At 40.1% G+C, this 26,602-nt stretch overlaps 2 protein-coding genes across 11 annotated transcripts in view; one reads left to right on the top strand and one right to left on the bottom strand.

Moving 5' to 3' along the window:
* LOC308407811 (uncharacterized protein) overlaps positions 1-20,768 on the top strand; it is a gene marked incomplete at its 3' end in the record, with an annotated part of 42,672 nt that extends 21,904 nt beyond the window's left edge. For 2 of the 10 annotated variants that reach the window (XM_080899699.1, XM_080899701.1), the window contains 11 exons: positions 13,889-14,613; positions 14,923-15,008; positions 15,157-15,189; positions 15,286-15,375; positions 15,787-16,055; positions 16,168-16,270; positions 16,520-16,622; positions 16,702-16,783; positions 18,403-18,481; positions 19,460-19,653; positions 20,495-20,768. In XM_080899699.1, coding sequence (XP_080755825.1) covers positions 14,568-14,613; positions 14,923-15,008; positions 15,157-15,189; positions 15,286-15,375; positions 15,787-16,055; positions 16,168-16,270; positions 16,520-16,622; positions 16,702-16,783; positions 18,403-18,481; positions 19,460-19,653; positions 20,495-20,768 — 1,359 coding nt within the window. In that variant the 5' untranslated portion in view covers positions 13,889-14,567. Of the gene's footprint in view, positions 1-8,715; positions 14,614-14,749; positions 15,009-15,156; positions 15,190-15,285; positions 15,376-15,786; positions 16,056-16,167; positions 16,271-16,519; positions 16,784-18,402; positions 18,482-18,701; positions 19,654-19,758; positions 20,323-20,494 lie in introns of those variants that run through there. The other 8 variants (XM_080899700.1, XM_080899704.1, XR_013973727.1 and 5 more) reach the window with 8 other exon arrangements.
* On the bottom strand, positions 20,629-25,999 carry LOC308407812 (uncharacterized protein). The gene is made up of 4 exons (XM_080899706.1): positions 25,982-25,999; positions 24,140-25,063; positions 23,936-24,053; positions 20,629-23,804 (listed from the first exon to the last, which is right to left on the bottom strand). Exons 2-4 carry the CDS (start codon positions 24,245-24,247, stop codon positions 23,623-23,625), a joined length of 408 nt encoding a protein of 135 aa, XP_080755832.1. The 5' UTR covers positions 24,248-25,063; positions 25,982-25,999; the 3' UTR covers positions 20,629-23,622.
* Between the last annotated feature and the right edge of the window lie 603 nt (positions 26,000-26,602).

Genomic DNA, 26,602 nt, shown 5'->3' with positions numbered 1-26,602 from the left:
AATCGGAATTGAGCATTAAGACCTGCAGTGTGAACGTAGCCTTTGTTGCTTTCTCCACTGTGTCAAGTTTGCGTCTCTGTATGATACTTCCTGTTTTACTTTGATGGTCCATGTCTTATGTGAATGTGTCCTGCTTTGCTTGTCTCGTCCAGCCTGATTACTCCCAGCTGTGCTCTCCTTCTGTGTCTCATTCCCTCGTTATCCCTCTGTGTATTTAAGCCCTGTGTTTCTCTGAGTCAGCGTTGCATCGTCCCTCATGCTGTGTGTGATTTTCCCCGTGTCTTCTGGTATGTGTTACAATTAGCGCTTCCCAGTTTAGTTTTGCATTGCTTTTGTATCACTGTTATCGTTTGTCACCTGTCAGCAATAAAGCTGCATTTTGAGTTCAGTTCTGTTTTCCCGTGAGTTTGCGTTTGGGTCCTATTTTCCTGCCTGCCACACACCGTTACATGACAGAGATGTCTTGATAAACCGAGCAGGTATTTGAAGTTTACACAGCACCATTCTCGCATGAAAATATCTTAAAAGTTTATTTTGTGACCCAGAAAGAGTAATATTTCAAACTCCGCCACTCTGGTCGTGTCCAAATTCATGGGCTGCATCCTCCTGAGGACCCGGCCTTCGCGGTCTACGTGGGCCGGGTCCCCAGAAGGTTGGGTAGGCTCGAAGTAAACGGCTGGGGAAATTGGACGGTCTAGCCTTCTGATTAGCGTCACCGCTGTCTCGGTGGAGTTTAATAAACTCAGCCGTCTGCTCCTTGCTATCTAAAATATAACAGGACACTGGCGTAAATTTTCGACCGTCTCACACTTTTGTTTAATCAGTTTTCTGTTTGACGTTTATTCAGCTGTGTGAAAATCCCGGAGGATTAATAAAGTTTTATTTTATCTAATCTAATAACTTTAATCTCAGCCAAACCGATTTACTCACGAACAAATAAAACACTGAAAAAAGCCAAACAATAACATTTTTATTTTTAGGTTGTCTAAGTGACTTATACATTACGTTTAAACTGAGTAGCGAAACTCGGCGGTGATCTGAAAATGATGTGCCGTTCTCAGCGGCTTCAGTGACCCTCGAGCTCCCGGCTTGCTATCGAGCTGGTGGGTAGCAGATGCTCCGAAAACGTCGAAGCACTTTTGCAAACATGCGATATCTTGATAAACCGATCAGATATTTGATGTTTAATCCCAATCACAGTTTTTACAGTGCAGTACCTATCACAATTTAACCAGCATATTTAACACACATTTTAATAAATGCTACTGTAGCAAACTAAAGATCCTCTTCACTATATATTATTTATTTTATGCATATTTTATGAATAGATCTGTATTTGTTGTTGGGTTTTTTTGCAGACCATTTCAAGATTAGTGAAAACACTTCCTTTGCATTTGATTTACCCATTGCATATCTGAAGTTGCTGCAACTGCTATACTTTCAAATAATACAAAAACAGTTAGTCAAGCACTGTGTTATTATGGCAGGCAGGCCACAAAGTTAATTTTAGCTGCAAACCTAGCAGATTAGCTGAGCCCACATCAACTAAAGGATCAGCTGACACCATCCGACATATCTAGTTAGCATGTCTTGTATACTGTGTGCCATTTAAAACTAGGTGTTTATTATAGCACAAGCGTTTTAATTAAAGGTTGATTTCTCAACACGGCTTGACTAAAGTGAGTGCTGGTGGACTGATTTACTGCTATGTATCAAGAACAAAATGAAAAAGCTAATATGAAATGATGAAAATATCACAATACAAAGGTGCAGTAATAACACCTCTTCTTAGTGTGTATTTGAGATCTCTCAGTAATGTGTGGTGTGACTAATATACAGAGCTTGCTCAACATCACACAGGTTCAAGAGCTGCAAAAGAGACAATGAGCTTTTGTCATCCTTAGAAGATCTGCCAGAGAACAAAGACAGCACACACATGCTTTAGGGAATAGCACAGCAGAGTACTTTACATGCACTCAGCAAGTAAAGACTCAAACTGAAAGTGTAAACTTCAAAGACAGGGAAAACTTCAAAGTAGGAAAAATAGGTTTTCTGTCACGCAGTAGAAGTCCATGCTAAATTATGCCTTTGGGTGAGGAGGTGGGGTATTGTAGCTACTGTAGCCTCATGTTGGCTGTCACTACCGTATGAACCAAAGCAAAGCAAACATGCATATAATGTTGTTGTTGGGGCTTCGTCCTGATTGGTTGATCTTTGCGATGCTATCTAGCTCAGTATCAAAGGCAGTGACGTAACTCTGGCAGCTGCTGTACTACAGCTGACAGTTTATCAGCGTTCTGAAGATGCTATAGTATATCTTCACACGTGTGTTCTTTGCTTATCTGTAAGCTACATCAGCAGTACAGCAATCACTCCTACATGTTCCTCTGCTGCCATACTACAATCATAAACAATATATAATAGTAAAACATATGAAACATTAGAGTTAAATAAAGTGGTGTTGAGCTTGGAGGGAATTGGATTGATATATTCAATCTGTCTTTTACTGTGGTTTACGATTAAATACCCTCAGCTTTGTGGATATTATCAAAATTTAGTATGCGAGCAAATGGAACTAGAATAGAATAGAATAGCTCTTCATTGTCATTGTACATGTACGACGAAATTGTGGATGAGATCATCTATCCATTAGTAGTTTAAAAAGCAAATTTTCACTGTAATAGCTTTTTTTTTAACTAATAAACAATAATTACAATAAAGTGATAAATACATTCCAATAAAATACAAAAAATTATTTAATAACAGAGTACTTTTTCTTTGAAGGAGGAATGATGGTGTGTGTGGGAAAACAATATATGCCAGAAAGCTGCAACTAAGCAGGGTAAGCTTTCACCCTTCAATGGGGGTCTGTTGGCAAACAATTAGAACAGCCAGTATTGGTAAGTGGCCGCTCATGCCACCAGTAACCAAGCAAATGCCACCAGCAAAAGCACTAAATCAGAGTTGGCTTGACAGATAGCAAACCCCAGCATAACAATAAATCAAAATCTTAATACCTTAAAAATTTCAAAAATAACTAGAAAATAGAGGAAACTGTTTTATGCACATCTGTGTGGAAATATAGAAACCAGTGAGGAATGAAAAAACTGAAAATATGCAAAGACATCTTTGTTTACCAGCTGTATTCTTCAGTATGATTGACTACTACAGTCACACTTAGCTTTGTATGGAACATTTATAACACCTGTGTAATGTGTTATAATGTGTAATGCTGCAAGAATGCAAAACATTTAATTTTTGTGTACAGTGATAAAAAGCAGAAGATGACAGACGTGGCATCTGGATTTCTTTACCACAGTAAATGTAAATGCATATTAGCCCTGCACAGGCTGTTCCTGTTCATACTAGCCAGTTTTTGTTTAGAATCTGAATATGTTTGAACACATGTTCAAAATCAAATGTGAGGAAAAAATATTCAAATTGTATTGACTCTTATTAGGACGAGTAGCACAATATTTTTGAAATGCAAAGACCTTTTGAGCTAATGAAAGTAAAATGATATCATTGAAACACCCTTTTAGAGGTTTGCTAATTGTTTTTAATTGGCTACTGCATCATGCATTTGGATCTGCATTAGTCTTATCTCATTCCAGGTTTAGATTATATAAAGCTTTTCATTATTTGAAGCGCTTTTTCTTCCTGTGAGCAACCAAGTATTTAAATACAAAAAGGATCAATCAGTTTAAATACTGTAAGGCTCAGGACTGTACACTTGCTGGTGTATGATTACATGAGGGTTAGAGGTAGGATTATGGTTTGGTTCAGTTGCCCTTTTATATCGAATTTTCTGCTTTAATTATAATATTTTCAACATTCAGACTGGAGAAAACAACTCATTATCAGGCATTTTGTTAGGTATAATTATCATCCCAATAAACACCAGAAGTCTCATGGAGGTTTCCCCACTAAGGCAAAATTAAAAGCATAAAAGTTAGCTGGTCAATGGCAGTTTTTTGCCCCCATTACCACTTTCGAGTTCAGGTTTAGTCAAAGGACTAGAAGTATCACACTGTAAATTTTGTAAAATGAATCACCTCAACACTTAATCACAGATCATTACTTAGCCAGTGTTCATGGCACAGTTCAGTTTTCATCTGGCAATCCATACATTTGTTGAAAGGAAGTATTTCCCAACCACAGTGCCACAGCACATAAGTGTGCTATGAGAAATGATCAGATGTGGCATGGAAGATCCAATTTCACCTTATTGGTGCTCTAAGCGAGCGGTGTATATTGACAAGACAATTACATTCTCTTCCACTAAAGAGCAGTACAACTTCTTGCAATTCCAGTTAAGTGGGTTGCCAACCACCAGTGAAATGGATGAAGACGAAGAAGAAATATGATAGTCCAAAGTTGAGTGGCATAACTGGGAAAACCGGCAGTCAGCTGAGACTGAAGAAGTCACTTGGATGAGTGATGAAACATTTCTGTACATCCAGATGAACAGAATGAACCTTTTGGGATTTACTTACCTGGATGATTGACCATGCATCAAGACATTAAAAAGTACCTGAGGCTTGTGGCTATTTGTGGACACTAGGTTTGAGACTTTGCCGTGTTTACAGCCTCTTGGTAAGCAGAAAGAGAGTTCCTAAGAATCTGTAAAGAAATACAGCCTATCTTTTTTCCATCTCCTCACAGCACGTCTGTAATTGCATCTAAGGGTGCACGTATGTTCATTCAACCATGGCTCTGATAATAGCTTAGTGCGCACAGCCCTGAGCGGAGCAATTCTTGAGTCCTAGATATCAGTGCAGGTTAAATTAAAAGTATCAGAAAGGTCCTTGACGCTTTCACAGCTCAAATTCATTATTCCAGAATCCATAAATGCAACTGAAATTTTAGGCACTATTAAAGCATTAAACGCCCATCTTTTGCATGCTGGAGCACACAGCATGTGCTAAAGTGAACAGCAATGATAAAGTGAACAGTGCAGGAAAATGATCAGGGAGGCACAAGCTGGATGTTTCTGTGACGCACACATCCAAACCCTGGGTTAGCACCAAGTCCAGTATGTGTCTTTTTTCATGAGTAGGACCGGTAGCCCACTGAGTCAGGTTAAAAGAGAGTGAGAGGATGTCTGTCTGAGGAATGGGAAAAGGGTGATGTGCAGGGCTGCAGTAACTACAGAGGGATAAAGTTAAACAGCAATGCCATGAAGCTATGGGAAGGAGTTGTTAACGTTATGTTAAGGAAAGAGATGACAATCAGTGAGCAGCAGTGTAGCTTCATGCTGAGAAACAGCACCACAGATGTAGCGTTTACTTTGAGAGTATTGAGAAGGTCCAAGAGCTTTATTTGCATTCATTTGTTCAAAGAACTTTTCAAGATCTTTTCGGTGCCAAAAGAGAAACAGTAGTACTGAATGAGGACATCAAGAGTGCCAGAGAATTATCTGAGAATTCAGAACATGTATGAGGACAGCAAGGTGTGTGATACGAGTGACAGATCAGTTTAGAGTTAGGGTAGGACAGTAGGTTACATCAGGGATTGTCTCTGAAATGCTTCTTGTTTGCAATAGGGATGAACAGGTCATATAGTTATTGTTTTTGTGACATTTAGGCTTTTCCAGATTGAAAACAGTCACACCATGTTGCAGAAAAACAGGGGGAAAAATGTATACATACAGTTCTTGAATATTTACAATATTTAAACATAGCTAGCACACCAGTAGATCAGCAGAATGACAGAAATATGAGCACATATACCAATAAAATTATTTCATGATGACTTCATTTATGAGGGAGAAATTAGCAATTACATTGCAACTTCTTGATGTTTGTGCAGCATATTCCCTAACATCCTTTTCTTGTGTATTAATAAGCTGAGAAACATTTTCACTAAACGAAAAATAAAGGTATCAATCAGATAGTCCTAGTGTAACAAAGCAATGCAAAAATTTGAGTGCTATATTATTAGAAGGAAAAGCTATAGTAGAGGTTAAGTTCTACTATAGCTAGGTTATTTATTCCACAAAGTATGAGGTTTATTAGGCTGAGCTGGGAGGGAATCATACCCATCACTGTTAAAAGTAGAGGACCATGTAGTTTCAGCATGAAGATAAAAGAGGATTTACTGAAGACACTAGAGTTGCTTATTGGAAATAAAACTTGTTCAAGTTCTGTTAGAATGAGGCAAATTAAAGTGCGGTAGTGTTTCGATGGAAAACACAGTACTACAAAACAAAATCACATTTGTTACTGAAAAAAGAATTTGAAGCAATAACAGTTGAAATTTAAGTAACAACGTCTGACCTGGAAAAAATAAAAATCCACATAAGCAAATGACCTGAGAACAACACCATTCTCCTACAAATTTACGACACATATATCTACACTAACACAAAGCTTTGCCAGGAGTAAGTGCATTATTTTCTGTAAGACCATTTGAGTACAAGGTCTTAATAACGATGTTGTCATCCCCACTATCTTGGGCAACCTTGGTATCACCCTGGTAACCAAGACAATGAAGGAGCAGCTGGTTGCCTTCTCTCATTTGACATGTTGGCAACTCAAACCCAATAAAAGCACCACTATGTAAAGGCAGTATAGGGATTTTATGGATTCATGTGAATTCAGGCTATTCTTGAAAGAGAAAAAGAATTTCTTGATGTTGAATAGATTCTAAAAATGTGTTTAATTTATATTTATACTTTGATTTACTTTGAAGTATGTCTTTATACATATAAAATATGCAGTATACCCACTAATAAATGATGATTGTTTGCTTCTTTTGAGCCAAAAATCAGTTTAGTCCTACCTCTTCCAAGTAAGAACCATCACAAGAATTCAGCAGAACCCCATGTGGAAAAAAATCATTATTGCTGGATTGGAGAAATCTTCTCAAAGAAATTTTAACAAGACAAATTTAAACTGGACCAGCTTGAAACATACCATGTTCTAATGCCTCTCATTTATTCTGTATTATGATCATGTTGACAGCGGCTGGCTGTACTCTTCTGGACATCTTCACCTCTCTACAATTAATGTATTACTTTGATAGTTTTCATTGAAACATTTACCATTAATTGTCAATGACAAGTGCTGGAGGATGTTTTAGAACCATTCATTTTCTAAGAATAGCAATACAACACTGAAAAGGTTTCACTACATTGGCAAATTGCATCAATTATCAAAAGGTGTTGTTTTTCTAAAATTTCCCCCATCAGATGTTTAAGGTTTAGCTTATTTTAAATTGATGATTCTGTGTGCATCACTTTCTAAAATAAAAAATGCTTGTACTCAACGTCCTGTAAGTATGTCTAAACAATCAGCTCTTAATAAGCTCAGAAAAACAGGCTTACATCTTGAAGTATTTTGAAATTTGAATTTATTGGAAACAGGAAGTGTAGAGAACAGTGAGAAAAGCATGCCTGCACTTTTGAGGCAATTTATGTAAAATCCAAAACAATCCTACAGATGAGTCCTGCAGAAAGTAATGGCTGTAAGTTCTATTAATTCTATGTTTATCTAGAAATTAAAAATAGTGTGTTTTGTGACATTTTTCCCCCTCTTTACAAATGTAGTAGTTTTGTACGTCGTAGCCTGTAAGCTAATGATACAAGTGTATGCTTACCTCTTGCTAGCTTGTTGTCTGTTGTATTAATATTAGATTGTATATCTATAAGACACTTGTTTTGTACTCTACTGTGTTAGTGCCAGATTATATGATAGTCTATTAAGAGTTGTTTTATGTGTCTTTCTAGTTTTACTCCAGTTCATTGATGTCACTTCACTGTGATTGCTGTGTATCAAGTCATCCAAGGAGCAAGCACACTCACTTTCCTGGCTCTTGAAAGGGAGTTTGGCAAGCTAATCAATGTTCACACTCAGAGAGTTTAACATATAGCTAGAACAGTACAGTGAAAATCCATATCATCAGAGGGATTCTTCAGCGCAGTTATGCATGTCAAGACTGCAGACAAGAATGACAAAGTATCAACAGTCTCCAGCTTTAAGCACACCTCTTCCTTAAAACATTCAGTAGCCAGCGATGCTGCTAAAGCCGGAGCTGGAGCTGCGCATACCAGAACTATATGTGCACAAAGGCAGCTTGAACTAGTGGTGTGCGATACTGCAAATTTTGGTATCGATCCAATACCAAGTAAATATGGGTCAGTATCATCGATACGGATACTTTTCAATAAATAAGGTGGATGCATCATTAAATTGCTAAATCTCAATTAATTTTCGTTAACGTAAGTGTTTCTTGTCATGTTTCCTTTTTTTTATTATTAAATAGTAAAAACCCAGGACATAATTAGCAACGTTTATAATTAAATAGAAAATGCTTTATTATTGTGGTCTGCGATGCTGCTGCAGGTGTCTACAAGCCATCTACACTCACGCCTTGCCAGCTTAAAACCTGTGCTCTGCTTGTGTTGTTGTTGTTTTTGGTGGTGATGTGTACGGCTGGCAGTGGGAGAGCTGCAGCCGTTGAATGTACAGTTACAGCAACCGTATGATTATTTTAAGGGTGAACAGTGCACTGGAAGGAGGCACGGGCGGCCCCCGCAACCACCTTGTCACAGGTGCTGCTGGATGCGCGGGTGACCACCAGAGTGGACAGTTCCCCGTCGCTGGGCCTGGGCATTGGGCATCGGGCACCAATGATCCGGGCCGATTCCCTCGCTTGCTCAGCGGAGTACGGCCGGATGATGGGGGTATGTGGTGGGCAGTGTTGGGTAAGTTACTTTAAATTATTAACTAAGTTACATTACTAGTTACTTCCATCAAAAGTAACTCAGTTACTTCAAGTTACTCGTTACTTTCAAAGTAACTAGTTACTAGGGAAAGTAACTTTGGTTTTACTCAGTCGTGTGGAAGAGCCCACAGACTAGTGTTGTGGCATGGTCGTAGCCCCCAAAAAGGACAAAAAGAAAGTCCGCATCTGTGTGGACATGACAATATTAAATGGGTCAGTGTGTCGTGAAAGATATATCCTTCCCTCTGTAGACCAAACGCTAGGCATGCTCACAGGTGCGCAGTATTTCTCCAAGCTCGATGCTAACATGGGCTTTTGTGAGGGGCAGACTGACAGAAGCGAGGCTGCCATATCGCGCCATCGGCCCCTCTGGCCAACACCAGTAGGCGGTAGGTGAAGTGTCTTGCCCAAGGACACAACGACCAGGACAGAGAGCCCAGGGATCGAACCGGCGACCTTCCAGTTACAGATGCGATTCCCAACCTTCTGAGCCACAGTCACCCGTTAAGTGTAGAGAACGTGCGCGACAAGCAGTGTGGTGGCCAGGCTTGAGTAATCAGATCAGTGAACGTGTCCTTAAGTGCAGGCTGTGCATACAGTAGAGGGTTAATGTGAGGGAACCTCTTATCCCCACACGTTTACCTGAGAGGCCATGGCAGAATTTAGGAGCTGATTTGTTCACACTAAAAGACAAAAATTATCTGTTGGTAGTAGATTATTTCTCGAGATATGTCGAGATTGCTCAACTCAGCCCAACTCGTTCAGCCAATGTGATTGTGCATTTAAAGTCAATATTTGCACGCCATGGAATACCTGAAGCATTGATTACCGATAATGGCCCACAATTTGCATGTCAAGAAATGAGAGACTTTGCAAAGGACTACTGTTTTGAGCATGTCACCAGTAGTCCCAGGTACCCGCAGAGTACCGGCGAGGCGGAGAGGGGCGTCCAGACCATCAAGAATCTCCTCAAAAAAGCTAGCGATCCATACAAGGCATTGCTAGCATACAGAACAACAGCACTGGCAAATGGCTACAGCCCGGCTCAACTTCTCATGGGGTGCAGGCTTCGTACTACCTTGCCAATGCTTCCCGAAACCTTACAGCCCCGTCTGCCTGATTTTCAGCAGGTTTGTCGTTCAGAGAGAGAGAAAAGGCTGAGACAAACTGAATGTTTTAAGAAAAGACAGAACAAGAGAACTGGATAAATTGTTGCCAGGGTAACCAGTCTGGATCACGGATGCAAAAGCACAGGGCACAGTGACATCAGTCCACCCAACTCCACGATCGTACATCATCAGTGAACCCCAAGGGACAATCAGAAGGAACCGCAGTCATCTTGTGCTGATCCCGCAAACAGAGACTCAAACCGAAGCAAAACAGATCCAGTCCACTCCTACAGAGACTGTTTCTGAGCCAAGCGCACCCCATACACCAGGTGTGGTTAGAACCCGGTCTGGTAGGGAAGTGATTAAACCGAAAAGACTTGATCTGTGAAGCTAATTGTTTGGAAAGGGAAAAGTTGTATTTCAAATGCTAAGTTGTGGTTTTGAGAGTAGCATGTTTAAAAGGGAAAATGGTTAGACATCTGTTACAAGAGAAAAGAAAGTGTTTATGAAAATACAGAGTTCATGTTTCCTGAAATGCTGGGGTATGTCTGTATTGAAAAAAATATATATTATGCAGTTATGTTTTGTTTGAAGAGCAAAAGAACTTCAGTAAGGGGGATGTGGTGTAATCTATATTGATGTACATCATGCGCCACTAGGCGGCAGTACTTACCCTTTAGTCAGGGAATGGTGGCATGTAATCAGCACGACAGTAAGCGAAAGTAAAAGATGGTTGTTGCTCCACGTTATTGCTTGAGCGGGGAGTTTGATTCAAGAGCCCAACACAACAAGCTGCAGCCGTTAAATGTACAGTTACAGCAACCATGTGACTATTGTAAGAATAAATGATGCTGCAAAGCATGAAAATGCCATCGGGTCTGCCGTGATGTTTTAGTTATCAAGTTTGGTTTTTTTTTTTAAAGAATTTTCTAAAATAAAAAGTCCACGCAAACCAGTAAACAAATTACAACAAGGACTGCTGAGAAACTATGATACAACTAGTGAAAATATAATTAATATGTAAACAACTTAACAATCCCCAAAGCATCTAAGTCACGTCACGAGACAGCACAACACCTAAACAGAAGAGAGGGGAGGGGGAACAAAGTGAGCCTGCTCTGCGTTGACACAGGAGCGGCGTGTCCGGCGACCTGGCTGTTTCATCTTTGCCAAAAGTACAGCATTGCAAACAAAGTAAAGAATCGATCTCACCAGGCTAGTATCGATCCAATACTGATGCCGACTTGGTATCGATACAGTCTATATTCGGATCAATGCACCCACCACTAGCTTGAACTAAAAAAACAAAAGGCCAAGTTGAAATTGGAAAAGACCAGACTTGAGGCAGATCTGGAAGCACTGGAACATGAAAAAGCAGATGCAGCTTCTGCTGCAGAGGCATAGGTTTTGGAGGCAGCAGCAGCTATGAAATGTGACGATACACGGAGCATCAGGAGCAGCATCTCATCATCGATCATTAAACAGCAAACTGAAGCATACCTTGAAAATCACGTGCATGTCAGTTTTAAATCCATCATAGATTCTCCAGGCACCCAAAGTCCCATCTGTGTTAGGAAGCCATCACTGTCAACCGAACTTCCAGAATCTAATACAGAATATCATGCATCACCTTTCAAAACCAGGGTACTCACTGCTAATTGAGTATCAACCAGCTACAGGACAACACCCATTCTTTCTTCAGTACACCACATCACATGCTCACCATACTTTTAAGGGTTCTTCACAACAGAGTCCATGATGTATTCAGATACTGCCCAAAGGATATAGGATATATAGCAACATTCTCAGACTCCATCTCCATGTAAGCATGCAGGAAATTAGTAACTACAGTTTTGAACTAACTACAAATTCAATGAAGCCTGAGAGCTTCAGAGCTTGGCAGTCATCCTTCCTTAACGGCATTCAGGACTTGGAGCTGACAGCTAGTGAAGAGTTAGATCTACTTGTACTGAGCTCTGTGTATTTTCTAACGCCTCAAATTGGGCCATAGGAGCAGTAGCTTATCTGAAAGTCATCACTACAGATGACAGCGTCAAGATGGTTTTGTACTCAGAAGAGCAAAGCTAGCTCCTAAACTTTTTCTTTATCCTTCACATTGAACTCTGTGGGGCAGCGCTGGCTGTCGAAATGGCAGAACTAATCCTCGAGGAGCTTGCCCTTAAACCTGATGCTATGAAGTTTTTTTTGTTTTGTTTTGTTTTGGGGGTTTTTGCGACAGTAACATAGTTCTTGGATACATCCACAATGAGACTAAACATTTTTATTGATATGTGCACAATCACGTTCACTGAATCCAACAGATGACTGCTCCTCACCAGTGGCACAGATCAAAATCCAACTGATCTCGCCACCATATCTGTTCCAGTGTCTCGACTGACAGAGACTGTCTGGGTTACAGTAAAGCTTCAAAGGTAAAGGAATGCAAGATGATGAATCAGTGAATCTTGTGTAATTAACCGGATTATTCGTCCAGAATTGCTGTGCGATGCTGACCTACAGCAGACAAGAGCTTCTGGACATCTGGACTCATAACTCCAACAGTTTTATCGCCGATCTCCGACTCATCCCAGAGATCTCCAGGACACCGGAGGCTGCCCACTCTCCCGGCCGGGCGGAAGTGCACGCAGACGGCGCCGAGATCGTAAACAAAGGCGAGGTAGGCGCGGAGGGCTACGGGCTAAGCTAAAGCTAACACCACACCGGCTGCTTTTACCCAGTATTTTCCTCGCCAATGTCCGTTCTCTGGCAAACAAAATGGATGAAATACGGCTCTCCATCACTAACAACAGACAGATTATGGACTCAAATGTCATGTTTTTCACCGAAACATGGTTGAACAACAGTTGCCCAGACAATGTTATCGAATTGGCAGGACGCCACACACACCGAGCCGACAGGCTAGCAGATGACTCCGGCAAGACCAGAGGTGGAGGTTTGTGCATTTATATTAACAATGCTTGGTGCATGAACTCCACTACTACTGAGAGTCACTGCTCACCTAATGCGGAGTTTTTAATGGTCAAATGCAGACCTTATTATCTCCCCAGAGAACTCACTTCGATCATACTCACTGCCGTGTATATCCCCCCCGACGCTAATGCTAGGTTGGCCATGAAAGAACTTTCTGCAGCCATTAACAAACACCAGAATAAACACCCCGAGGCTGCTTTTATTGTTGCTGGCAACTTCAACCACACCAACTTAAAGACAGTCCTCCCCAGATTTCACCAACATGTCTCCTGCCACACCAGAGGAGACAAGACTTTAGACCATGTGTATTCCAACCTGGCTGGAGCCTACAAAGCCACACCCCTCCCCCACATTGGACAATCGGACCATCTCTCCCTGTTCCACATCCACCCATCCACATTAAGGGGACGGCTGTGGACCGTGTGAGCAGCTTCAAGTTCCTGGGAGTCCACATCTCCGAGGATCTCATCTGGACGACCAACTGCTCCAAGCTGGTCAAGAAGGCTCACCAGCGCCTCTTCTTCTTGAGGACTCTGAGGAAGAACCACCTGTCCTCAGACATCCTGGTGAACTTCTATCGCTGCACCATCGAGAGCATCCTGACCAACTGTATAACAGTCTGGTACAGGAACTGCTCTGCCTCGGACCGGAAGGCGTTGCAGAGGGTCGTGAAAACTGCCCAGCGCATCGCCAGAGCACCACTTCCTGCCATAAAAGACATCTACAGGAAGCGGTGTCTGAAAAGGGCTGGGAAAATCATCAAAGACCCCAGTCACCCATCACATGGACTCTTCACCCTCCTGCACTCTGGGAGGCGCTACAGGAGCCTCCGGACTAAGACCACCAGGTACCGGAACAGCTTCTTCCCCACAGCTGTCAGACTCCTGAACTCTGCCTCCTGACATCTGACCCACGTTAAACTCATGGACTGAACATACACACACACACACACACACAACCACCTACACACACACACAATGGACAACTGTACCCTCAAACGGACGATCTGATATCCTCGTGTTGGCCTTGTTCCCACATCATCATAATTAATGTTGTTCCAGGTTCAACGTTGCAAGTGACCAATCACCTTCTTGTGACGTCATTCCTTTGTGACTTCGAAATACCCACCTTCGAGTATTTCGAAATACAAGTGAAGAAGCGAGAAACCGCCGCCTGTCCGCCGAATTTGAAGTAAATTTAGGATACTTTTCTTTAATAAACGGTAAGCATTATACATATGTTCCTCACTTGGCTTGCTGTTTGTTTGCTAGTGATAGGCTACTTGACGACAGCATTAGCTAACCAGTGTTCTCTAGACCAGCGTTCCCCAACTTTTTGGGTGTTTCGTGGCCCGGGGGTTGGGTCAGGCAAAATTGCAGTAGCTTCCCTGATCATTTTAGAAACATAAGTGAAGAGAATTTGAACTAAAAGGCCTAGACTAATGGTTGTTTGCTGAATCTATGAATCAAACTATCACCTGGAAACATAATTAACTGGTCCATAGCTGTGAAACTGGACATGAGTTCTTGATTCTATGGAGATTAACAGTAATCCAGAAATTTACAAATTTGTCCTGGGACATCGTGTAAATGTTGTCCCAGGGACATCGTGTAGATGTTGTCCCTGGGACATCGTGTAAATGTTGTCCCTGGGACATCGTGTGATAGCTTGTTAATAATGGAATGAAAATTATTGATTGTTATTAACTTGTGAAAAAGAAGTGTAACAAATCCACATGTTATGTTCTTACATCCTTACAGAAACTGTGACTCCTTCACAATGTCAGGTAAATATCAACGCATGTTGAATAATCAACCAATCAAGCCTTTTATTATCACATGCAATGTTACACGTACAACTGCAATAAAAATTTCACCCCCTAATGACCATACATATATTGCTTAAAAATCACATTGGGAAGACAGGTCGGAAACAGTTAGGAAGGTCAGAAAACAATTTAATTAATAGATGAGGGGAGAGGAGGAGAAAAAAGAACTACAACCAGACAAAGCTCCTAGAAGACTGAAATGGATGATGGTTGCAGCATGCAAAAAGAAAATGATATCTGTTGACTACAGCATATGCTTTCTCACAGATTACCTTGTGGGAGTAGCTGGACCAAACTCTATTGGTATTTCAAGTTTGAAATCCCTGTTTGACCAGACAAACATTTCAGATGAGGTACCTCTTGACATAAACATCCTTTTATGTTGTCATAAAACTAATGTTAAATTCTGCTTTAAATACACTTTATTGTACAATTTACTTAATGAATCGTATTCCTTAGTTCTGTTTTTATTTATATGTATTTATTTATTTATTTTATAAGGTAATAGATGGCCTAATCTATTTGCACTGTGAGGTATGTTGAAAAGCTGGTTTGATCATAATGACATAGCATGTTTATGTTTTTTGTAATGTATTTGAAAATATAGGTGTATTTATGTTATTTTTATAGAATTTCCCTCACATTTATCCAATACCAAGCCAAATCACTGGAAAAATTTTGGATGGGTCCACAAGAGCACAAAGTGCATACTTTTTGAAGGTATGACTTGGACTGTGGTAACTATGTTCTTATCACAAAGGGTTTATAAGTTGCCACTATAAACAAACAGCATTTTCCAAAATTGAAACCTTGTCAGAAGAACCTGAAAAATATGTTTCTGAAACCTTTTCTGTGTAAAGACTTGCTCAAAAGCAATGCACACAGATTAAAACATTTCTGTCTTGGCCAACTGATAAAGAACACCAAAAATTGAGTGGTGCGTGTTGAGTCTGTGGTCTTGATTTGTTTCGTACACACTATAGAACTTAATTAATGTAAACAAAAAATGACACTTTCTGTATGTTTGTGTATCTGCAGAATTAATTACAAGTCTCACCTGACAAGCTTTCGCAGTTTTGCAGTGTCATTCTTGACAGAAAAACATACTTGTCACATTCTTTTTATTTCCAGAAAAACATCTTTCAGATGTATGAGAAATTGATTGGAGCCTGTCTGGAAAACGGCAGCCACTGGACCTTGTTTGTTAGTTGCACAGATTTTGCACTCTCTCTAGTGCATGATACTTTTCAGTGTCCCTCATTAGGAAAGCTCAAGGCCCAAGCCTACCATATCCATCTTTTTACAAAACAGTTTTGTGACATACCCAAGAGGACCATAGTCTATATGAATTCATTTGGAGAGTCGGAGGTCAGAAAAAGTGCGGTGTTGAAAAACTGGAGGTAATTAATTAACATATTTAACATAACATATTTAATTTAATTGAAATCATTACCGAACGTGGTTATTGATTTCTCTATATGCTTTTTATTTGTAATAACTGCGATCTCTCAGCTCATTTGCTTCAGCAAGAGGCTGCACTGGAGAGTGGACTTTGTCACATGTGAGCCACCCACATCAACAGGATGGGAACTCATGTGGAGTGCATGTCATAATGGTACTGAAAACTATAGCTTTAACCTATATAAGTAATGTTTACATTTTTGCCTATTCAGTTTTTAAAGCCTTAGAGGCAGGATGGTAAAATCTAAAAAATTTTTGTAGATTGAACCATTTCAGCAGTAATGCTTTGCTTTGGTTGCTCTGTTTTTTTTTCTCGGGGGGGGGGGGGGGTAAAAAAAACCCATTTCTTTGTTAATCTAATTTTTTTTTGTTCTTTTTTTTTTTCTTCTTCGTCAATTATTAGTTTGCCCAATCTCTCATTGACGGTAAAACACAAGTGGAGGAGTACAACACTGAAATCCCAAAGCTCAGGTCCCGACTTTGCCACTACTTATTTTCCTCAATAGGTAAAGATAAAATTAGCCGCCTTCTTTTTCTCTAACATTGGAAAATGTAACTTGTACTTAAACAAATTATTTTTTGCAGATCGAACTAGGAAGTGCAGTCAGTGCTGGTGTGTGATTGCAGCCAAAGACCGGGTACACTACAGGGAGTGCAGAATTATTAGGCAAGTTGTATTTCTGAGGAATAATTTTATTATTGAACAACAACCATGTTCTCAATGAACCCAAAAAACTCATTAATATCAAAGCTGAATGTTTTTGGAAGTAGTTTTTAGTTTGCTTTTAGTTTTAGCTATTTTAGGGGGATATCTGTGTGTGCAGGTGACTATTACTGTGCATAATTATTAGGCAACTTAACAAAAAACAAATATATACCCATTTCAATTATTTATTTTTACCAGTGACACCAATATAACATCTCCACATTCACAAATATACATTTCTGACATTCAAAAACAAAACAAAAACAAATCAGCGACCAATATAGCCACCTTTCTTTGCAAGGACACTCAAAAGCCTGCCATCCATGGATTCTGTCAGTGTTTTGATCTGTTCACCATCAACATTGCGTGCAGCAGCAACCACAGCCTCCCAGACACTGTTCAGAGAGGTGTACTGTTTTCCCTCCTTGTAAATCTCACATTTGATGATGGACCACAGGTTCTCAATGGGGTTCAGATCAGGTGAACAAGGAGGCCATGTCATTAGTTTTTCTTCTTTTATACCCTTTCTTGCCAGCCACGCTGTGGAGTACTTGGACGCGTGTGATGGAGCATTGTCCTGCATGAAAATCATGTTTTTCTTGAAGGATGCAGACTTCTTCCTGTACCACTGCTTGAAGAAGGTGTCTTCCAGAAACTGGCAGTAGGACTGGGAGTTGAGCTTGACTCCATCCTCAACCCAAAAAGATGATACCAGCCCAAACCAGTACTCCACCTCCACCTTGCTGGCGTCTGAGTCGGACTGGAGCTCTCTGCCCTTTACCAATCCAGCCACGGGCCCATCCATCTGGCCCATCAAGACTCACTCTCATTTCATCAGTCCATAAAACCTTAGAAAAACCAGTCTTGAGATATTTCTTGGCCCAGTCTTGACGTTTCAGCTTGTGTGTCTTGTTCAGTGGTGGTCGTCTTTCAGCCTTTCTTACCTTGGCCATGTCTCTGAGTATTGCACACCTTGTGCTTTTGGGCACTCCAGTGATGTTGCAGCTCTGAAATATGGCCAAACTGGTGGCAAGTGGCATCTTGGCAGCTGCACGCTTGACTTTTCTCAGTTCATGGGCAGTTATTTTGTGCCTTGGTTTTTCCACATGCTTCTTGCGACCCTGTTGACTATTTTGAATGAAACACTTGATTGTTCGATGATCATGCTTCAGAAGCTTTGCAATTTTGAGACTGCTGCATCCCTCTGCAAGATATCTCACTATTTTTGACTTTTCTGAGCCTGTCAAGTCCTTCTTTTGACCCATTTTGCCAAAGGAAAGGACGTTGCCTAATAATTATGCACACCTGATATAGGGTGTTGATGTCATTAGACCACACCCCTTCTCATTACAGAGTTGCACATCACCTAATATGCTTAATTGGTAGTAGGCTTTCGAGCCTATACAGCTTGGAGTAAGACAACATGCATGAAGAGGATGATGTGGACAAAATACTCATTTGCCTAATAATTCTGCACTCCCTGTATGACATGTCCTTAGCCATATAGATTGTTTATATAATGGACTTTGTTCATTTGTTTTTTGTTTGTTTATTTCTTCTTCTTTTTTTTAAATTCACAGGTGCAGTGCCAGAAATGTGGTGCATACAAGCACATGCGTTGTTCAAAGTCTGTTTGTGGCATCTGTATCTTCTGTGAGAGTAAGTCACAATATAACTAAACAATGTCCAAAAATGTTTAAAGTGAAATTTTTTTCGTAATTTTGCCTTTGCACACCAGGACTGTGCAATTAAAGTGGACGTTTCAAGATCCAGTTTTTACACAAAACTATTTTAGACATAACTGTGTCGTAGTGTGGGGATTTCCCTTCACAATTAAATTGATATAGTGCTGTTTATATCATTCTTCTTTATGTAACAGCACATTGCAGCACAGCAGAGGGAAAGGAGTTGTGCAGCATAGTAGGTGGCTATACAGGAGGAGCAACAGAAGTAGCCAGTGAAGAATGTCATCAGGGAAAGCATCAGGCAGCGAATGACAAAGGAAAAGTTCCTAAGGGAGAGAACATCTGCAGCAAATCGACAAGTAACAGTGAGATAGGAAGACTGACAGTCAGAGATGAAGGTACAAAGACTGAAAGAGATGAAGGTACACAGACTGAAAGAGATGAAGGTACACAGACTGAAAGAGATGAAGGTACACAGACTGAAAGAGATGAAGGTACACAGACTGAAGACAAAGAAAAAGAAACAGAAGTATACGGCACAAGTCTGAGTACAGATAATGCTGCTGATGATGATGTTGACAGGATCCATGCAGATAAACTGATTCAGAAGGAACTAGTACAGTTTACAGAGGGCATGGTCGCTCATCTGTACCAAGCTCAAAAAAGAAAACCTACACAATAACAGAAGACGAGATCAAGCGCAGAATCAACGCAGAGAACATGTCAGTTCATGTTTTCAGAGGTTTGATTGGGGTAGGTATACATTTCGTGATTTTGATGTCACCTGAAATAAATCCGGGTTACTCGTATCAATGAAGTGACAATGTGGCTGGAAATTGTGCATTTGCTGCAATATATACACAATTACACCATGTAAACAAAAGCATTTAACTTTGTTTGTGTGTGTGTGTCTCTCTCTGCTCTTTTGGTGTTTGCACTTTTTCTTTTTTAGGGCCGTAAAGCCAAACTGCCCGCAATGATTCTTGACAGGCCTAAGAAGGCCAAAACTAAAGTAACAGTGTTTAGTGTTCTGAGTGAAGAGGAGGCTGGGGAGCTAGCCCTCGGGTTTGCCGGAAGATTGGCCTGCGATGTCACAAGAGACATGGTCTGTAAAGGCATCGACCATTCAAGTGCTGATATGACAAAGTAAGTTAGTAAAACAATATGAAAGTATCTTTTTTTGTATTATTTGTCATTTCCCCGTATTTGGGTTATTGGTATAATATTGTTAATCTTACTTTCTAATAACAGACAGACTCTTTGCAAAATCCAACACAACCTTAAACATGAACTGACTGATTCCTCAACCTTCAGTTTGCTGACACACACCTTTGGCCCTGCTGCACTGGATTCTGTCATTTCGTTCCTGTGTGAAAAACTTGATCTTGTCTCTTAAATAATGAAACCTTTTGTTTGTTCTGTAAATCAGAATCTTGAAAATTGTTCACTGTTGTTCTAAGTTTGTGTCAAGTTAACTATTTGGCAAAAATGTTTGGTTCCTAATCCAAACAGCATAATGACTGTTCTAACACATATCTTAAAAATACTACAAAGAAAGAAAATTATCACATATGCTTCAATATGAATGTAATTGTGTCACACTCGGTTTGTAGTAGCTTTCCTGTTTTATTTTGAGTTTTGGTATGTTTACACTGTTGTCATTTTTATTTCCGTTGTGTTCGTCTTCCCTTATTAGTTTTACTGTATTTAATTAGTCTGATTTAATAACTTATAATTATTTACTTTCCAGTGTGTATATATGCTCCTCATTTGGATTATCGTTTGTTTGAGTTCTGCCTGTCTTTTCTATTAAAGATTTGGACTTTTTTATTCTGTGCAATTGGTAATTGACTGGGTTTAATTTAGTGGCCTGGAAAAGAGGCCCCAGGGATCTGGTCATTTTAACCCCCTAAGACCCGAAATCTTCCATGGCATGCATTTTTAATTTCCATCCATCCATCCATTCACTTCCGCTTATCCTTTTCAGGGTCGCGGGGGGCGGTGGAGCCTATCCCAGCTGTCATAGGGCGAGAGGCGGGGTACACCCTGGACAGGTCGCCAGTCTGTCGCAGGGCCAACACACAGGGACAGACAACCATTCGCACTCACATTCACACCTAGTGACAATTTGGATTATCCAATTAACCTATCCCCACAAGCTGCATGTCTTTGGACGGTGGGAGGAAGCCGGAGTACCCGGAGGGAACCCACGCAAACACGGGGAGAACATGCAAACTCCACACAGAAAGACCCCGGCCTGATGGTGGAATTGAACTCAGGACCTTCTTGCTGTGCGGCAACAGTGCTAACCACCGTGCCACCGTGCTGCCTGCATTTTTAATTTCTCTTTGATATTTGGGCCGATTGGAACCCGATGAATGTAAAAAGAAAGAATTACCAGATTTATTTATTTTTTTTACCTAATTTTTGTTTCTGAGAAAAATGAGAGCCACATATGAGGACATTCATTTGAAATTTTGATAGAACAGTTGCAGTATAATGTCCTCGTAACTGTATATCAGGCACTTGTTGATCAAGATTTAGTATTTTGGTCTAAATAACCCAAAATGCGATGTCCACATATGCGGACGCCAGGTCCTAGGAGGTTAAAGGCTGGAGTAAAGTGTTAGAGCTATTTATACCTATGTAAACTTTTATACACTGGTTTTTACCTGTCTTGTTTCAGAAAGGTTTAAAAGGGTAATGTACACAGTTTATTTGTTTATTTATTTATTTGTTTGAATTCAACATATTTTATTAAAGTAATTGAGCTTGAACACAGAAAAAACTGAATCAAATAATCATAAAATCAAATCACTTGCACTATACTGAAGTCTAATCTACTCTGAGCTAATGCCGGTTTCCAACACTAATGATCGGGTGAAGGAGAGAGATGAGGGTGTGCACGGCCACTGGTGCTCTTATCCCCCGTTCTTTGTGATACAATCCAACAGGAAAGCAATCAAACCCTTGGACATTAGCCAAGTTAACATTCACAAATATATACACACGGAGGAACTCTGAGCCCCAATGTCAGCATTAGCACAAACATGCCACTTCATACCAAATCTCAGTGTGAGGTCAGGTATTAGTCTCATTCCATTATTCTGGCTATATTTTCTTACTCATCATTACTATTAAACTTACACTTAAGACTAACTATTAACAAAATCACACCCCGATAACTCTATTATTACACTTTGTATTTAATCATAAAAAGGCTGGATGTTGAAACCTTTTACTTCTATTTTGTATGAGCCGGGGGTTCTCAACAGCTGATACTCTATGTCCAAAAAGTGACAGGTATCGTTTTATGGAGCAAAAAACTAAAGAGCGCATATTTTATGAATAATACCAACAATTAAAAAATGCAGACCTTTAATAGTAATAAGTAATCCTTTATTTATAATGCATAGCAATATAAAAATAGTAACATATGAAAATATTACAATTGGCACAGATGAATTTGTATCAAAAACAGCAACCAAGCCAAAGTAATGAATAACACACATAAATAACAACTGCTTGAGAGAGCAAACAATTTCTTTTCATCTGTTCCTTGGCAGAAAGTTAAGACAGCTATTCAGCTTTAGGTTTCAATAAACAGAAGTAATGGATGCAGTCCCTTTGAAATGTCACACAAAAGTCTACTTGTGCATATACTTTGCTTTAACTCTTCTCTTTTTTGTTTTGTATTCCAAAAGGTTTTCATTTTCTCCAGAGGCTGTCTCTCTTTCAGTGGTTATCGACTGTTCACATTCATTTTCACAGACTGTTGGAATGTCGATGCTGGCCGAACGTTTCTTGCTAGAATGCAATGGCCTAATTTTGCGTGCATTATCTGTCGTCTTTATTTCGTACTGGCATATACTTTTGCCTACTTCTTGTTTTGTTTTTAAGACATTTGTATGCAGTTCATCTATCATTGCAGTAATACCCTCTGGAATGAATGCCCACTGTTTAACTGTGTCTAAAACAGCATTTAGTTTTCCAACCGCATCTTCTGTGCATTTTTTTTCTGTGCTTTCAACTACAGGAGTGTCATTCAAAGTTGATAGAGGACTTTTCAGAGAGTTTTTCATTTGTTTAAAATGGCTACAAGCCACCTTCAGGCAAGCACATGTGTTATAGTGAGAGAACGTACAACAAGTGCACTGAAGTGTTTCAGCCGATGCAAAAAAACACAGATTTCCAAACAAACTTGACATTTTTATCACTTTCAAGTCCTCACAGTGTACAAAGTAATGCCTTTCTTTCACTGCAATTCTTGCCAAGGTAGAAATGTGTCACGGTTCTGGGTCAATTTGACCCAGTATTTTGAGTTGTCATGTTTTTGCAGGTTTAGTTTAGTTCCATGTGTCATTTTCTGTCTGTCTCTCTATGTCGAGTCTGCGTCTTAGTGTGATGGTTTCTTGTTCCTGTTTTATTGTGAAGGTCTGCATCTCATGTGAGTGTGTTCAGTTTTACCTCTGTCTCGTCTTGTTGATTATTCCCAGCTGTGTCCACCACCTGTGTGTAATTCCCCTGTGTTTCTCTGTGTGTATTTAAGTCGTGTCCTCTGTCATTGTAGTTGCTGGTCCGTCTGTGTATCCACCATGTCGCACCCGTGTGGTCTCCCTGCTGGCCATCGTCGATCTCCTCTGCTTGTTCTCATTCTTGTCCAGGTTTGTGCTCTGTAGTTTAGTTGTCTCCAGTCTAGTTTAGTTAGTGCTCCAATTAGTGATGGGCAGATGAAGCCCCATGAAGCACTGAAGCTTTTCATCCAATTGGTTCACCCCAACGCGAAGCTTCATGAAGCTTCATTTGCTCTAGCAGGACACCTACTGGACGTAAAAATAATAGCTGGCATGAATTTGAAGAGTGTGGCATTTTGCACACAGCCTGTAAATGTCAACAACAAAAGGAGTGTGTAAAACATGTATATTGTAGTGATGGCAGTATACTGTGTATATTTATAGTGGCAGTATGGGAAATGATTATTTGGAAATGCTTGAAATGGAAATGATCATTTACTGTGAGGTGAGGTGTGGTTGGGGTGTGGACAGTGGTTGTGCTTTTGTAACGTTGAGGTATGGACAGCTACACACTGAGGCTTTGAGCCTCAGTCCTGCCTGTTCACATTTTATTCTGTAAAAACAAAATTTTCACTGCTTTTATGACCTTTTTAGTGGGGAGAACATAGCTAGGATTTAATGATTTAACAAATCTTTTGAATCCTTTGTCCTCCACAATGCTAAATAGCTGGGAGTCCTCAATCACCATGCTGACCAGGTCTTCATCTATTTGAGATTGTTCTCCTGAGGAAAGACAATAAAGATAAAGCACAAATATAAATATCACACACGTAACTTATAACAGTTGTATAATATTGTTATATCATTTAGTAACATTACTGCATCCTATATTATCATTGCATTTGATGGCTCACCTGGTCTTGCTCCACAATCGGTGTCCCCCTTATTCTCATGCAAAGCTCTGTAGTGCCTAAGCATGGATGAGGTGTTGTTGTTATATCCCAGCTCCCTGGCACATAGCAAACACTTCACCTTGTACAAAAGTCAAGACAGCTCAACATAAATTGTATTGCACCATCAGTATCATGAAAATACATCTTCTGTAGAAATTTACATACCTTGTTGGGAGGAATAAGAGCAAAATGTTCCCACACAGGGGAGGACATCCTCCTCTTCTTAGCTGGCTCCATTCTCTCCTGACTTTCCTCACTCTCATAAACCTCCATACGGTCTCCAAACTCTCACTAACCGCAACTCTCCATCAAACACCCACATTTTTGAATGAAGTCTGAGGGGTTTATATCGCTGTCATATCTCGCGGCAAAGTTCGAACCACTTCATGAACCAGTCACGTGGTACAGCCGGGCAGCGAGGCTTCGGACGTCATCATTTTCAGCTCCTCCCATAAATGAAGCAAGCCTCGATACGCGCTTCGCGGAAACGCCCCCTCCATTACTCGACACACGCTCCGAAGCCTCGATACAGAACGTCCCATCACTAGCTCCAATTGCTGTTTGTCCATATCTATTTTGTGTTCAATAAACCACCTTCACTTCTCCACTACTGCCTGCGATTGGATCCACATTTATTATTTTCACACGGCTCTCCTCACCCGCAGTGACAAAATGTCTGTTTCCATGTTTGGATAGATGTCATTGTCAACCTCTGCTAATTTTGCAAGTAACACTAGATGCTTGCAAAGAAGTCCTTGTAAGCCATATGTACAGTTGCAGTAGGACTCAACAGGGCAGACATCATACACAATGTCTTCTCTTGACTCAGATGGGACTTGATATGCATTAACTCCATGGCTGTTCTTGACTGTAATTTTAAGAGCCCAACCACTTTCCATCAGTTTTGACGCAGAGTCTGAAACTTGAGACAAGGTGTCAGCAAACCTGTTTTTCATGTGGCCCACATCTTGCAGGGTTTTTATGACTGAGAAGTAGTCGTCGGCCTTCCCTAGGAGCACTTCAATCAGATCATCCAGACGCCTATTCTTGTAGCCAGATAAAAACTGGTATTTCAGGCGGTGGAAAAATCTGAAAAACAGTTATTTGAAATGATTAGTAACTATAATTGAAGGAATTTAAAGTTTAAATCAAGACTGTATTATTTCTTTAAAAAAATTGGTATACCTATTGCACACGTCTTTTATAAAGGAATGCTCTGTTCCGGTTTAGCTGATTTAGGCAAATCCACCTACGCTGTTTTGGGGTTTTTTTTGTTTGTGATAACATAAAAAAACACTGCTAGAATTTAAAGGATTTGCCTAAAACCTGTTCTGGCAATGATATGAAGAACCTACTCAGTTTAGCCTCTTGGATTAATGCATTGTTAAGGAAAATGTTCTAAAACACTTCTTCAGTAAAGACTCAGAGAAGAGAAACACACAGAACGTCTTGCTAGCAAGGGCAGCCTCCAGACAGAGAGACTCGCGCTGAGCACTGCCCCTGTCTTTATTTTATACTTCTGTGTGTGTGTGTGTGTGTGTGTGTGTCCTGCTGATCAAAGGGTCATATAACATGAAGGCACAAAAGGTACATCCTTGGTCACAAAGAGGGCAGTCTCCCCCTCACCCTAAATAACATGGTGAGGAAGTCCAGCAGTTCATCTATATGTAAAGAAGCACTTAAACTAAAACAGACATAGCTACGTTAATCCTACCGTAAAACAATAAAACAAGGTACGAACTCTCATGCTCCCAGGACATGGGGGTGCATTCCTGGAGTGCACACCAAGCCTGCAGCCTGTTAGAGATCACACACAATTGATTATATAGCTCTAAGTATACATGGTTGAATATTTCCTAATACAAATAACTACATGCAGTATTCTATCATATGCAAACTTATATCACTAAAAGATTATACTGACTACTAAATACAATTTTCCATTGACATGCATAATATCTTTTTTTTAGCAATACAATTGAATGAGGGCAAAATAATAAATCATACCTTTCAATCACATTGTTTGTTTCAGAGCGAGTGTGACTGAAGCGACGGCTGTAGTCACACCACATGTGGCCAATGCCTTCCCAGTGCTTCTGAAAATACTGGCACACCAAAGGGTATTGCCTAAATGTCTGGCAGAACTCTGCTGATGTGATTTTAAAGTCGTCCTCCTAAGAGAATTGGATGCAACAGAATATATTTCAATCCATTTAACAGACCTATTGAAATCTTTAATATTATGTATTGAAGCCCTTTTCCTTTTATTGAATAACATTAAGAATTTTAAGTTATTAATAATATGTCATGTTTTTGTATTAGGAAGCAATTATTTCTTCCCTTACAATGGCTAAGAAGGAACACTAAACCTATAAGCATATTTGGTTTCAGCATCTGTCTGTGAAAGAATCCCACTCACAAGTTCTACTGCACAGTGGGTGACACAATGATGGTCTGCACAGCTTAAGTACTTGTTTTGATAAGCAAGATAAGAAGCCAGTTTTAGAAATTGTTTCAAAATCTATTTTGTATCTCTCTGTAACTTTTTTTAGCAACTGAAAGTTATTATGCTCTTAGTGTAATCAAGAAATCAAAATGTGAAATAGACAAATTACACTTACAGATGTG

This window comes from Rhamphochromis sp. 'chilingali' (genome assembly GCF_963969265.1).
Source record: "Rhamphochromis sp. 'chilingali' genome assembly, chromosome: 12".
Classification (NCBI taxonomy): Eukaryota; Metazoa; Chordata; class Actinopteri; order Cichliformes; family Cichlidae; genus Rhamphochromis; species Rhamphochromis sp. 'chilingali'.
This window is presented reverse-complemented; position numbering and strand designations above follow the sequence as displayed.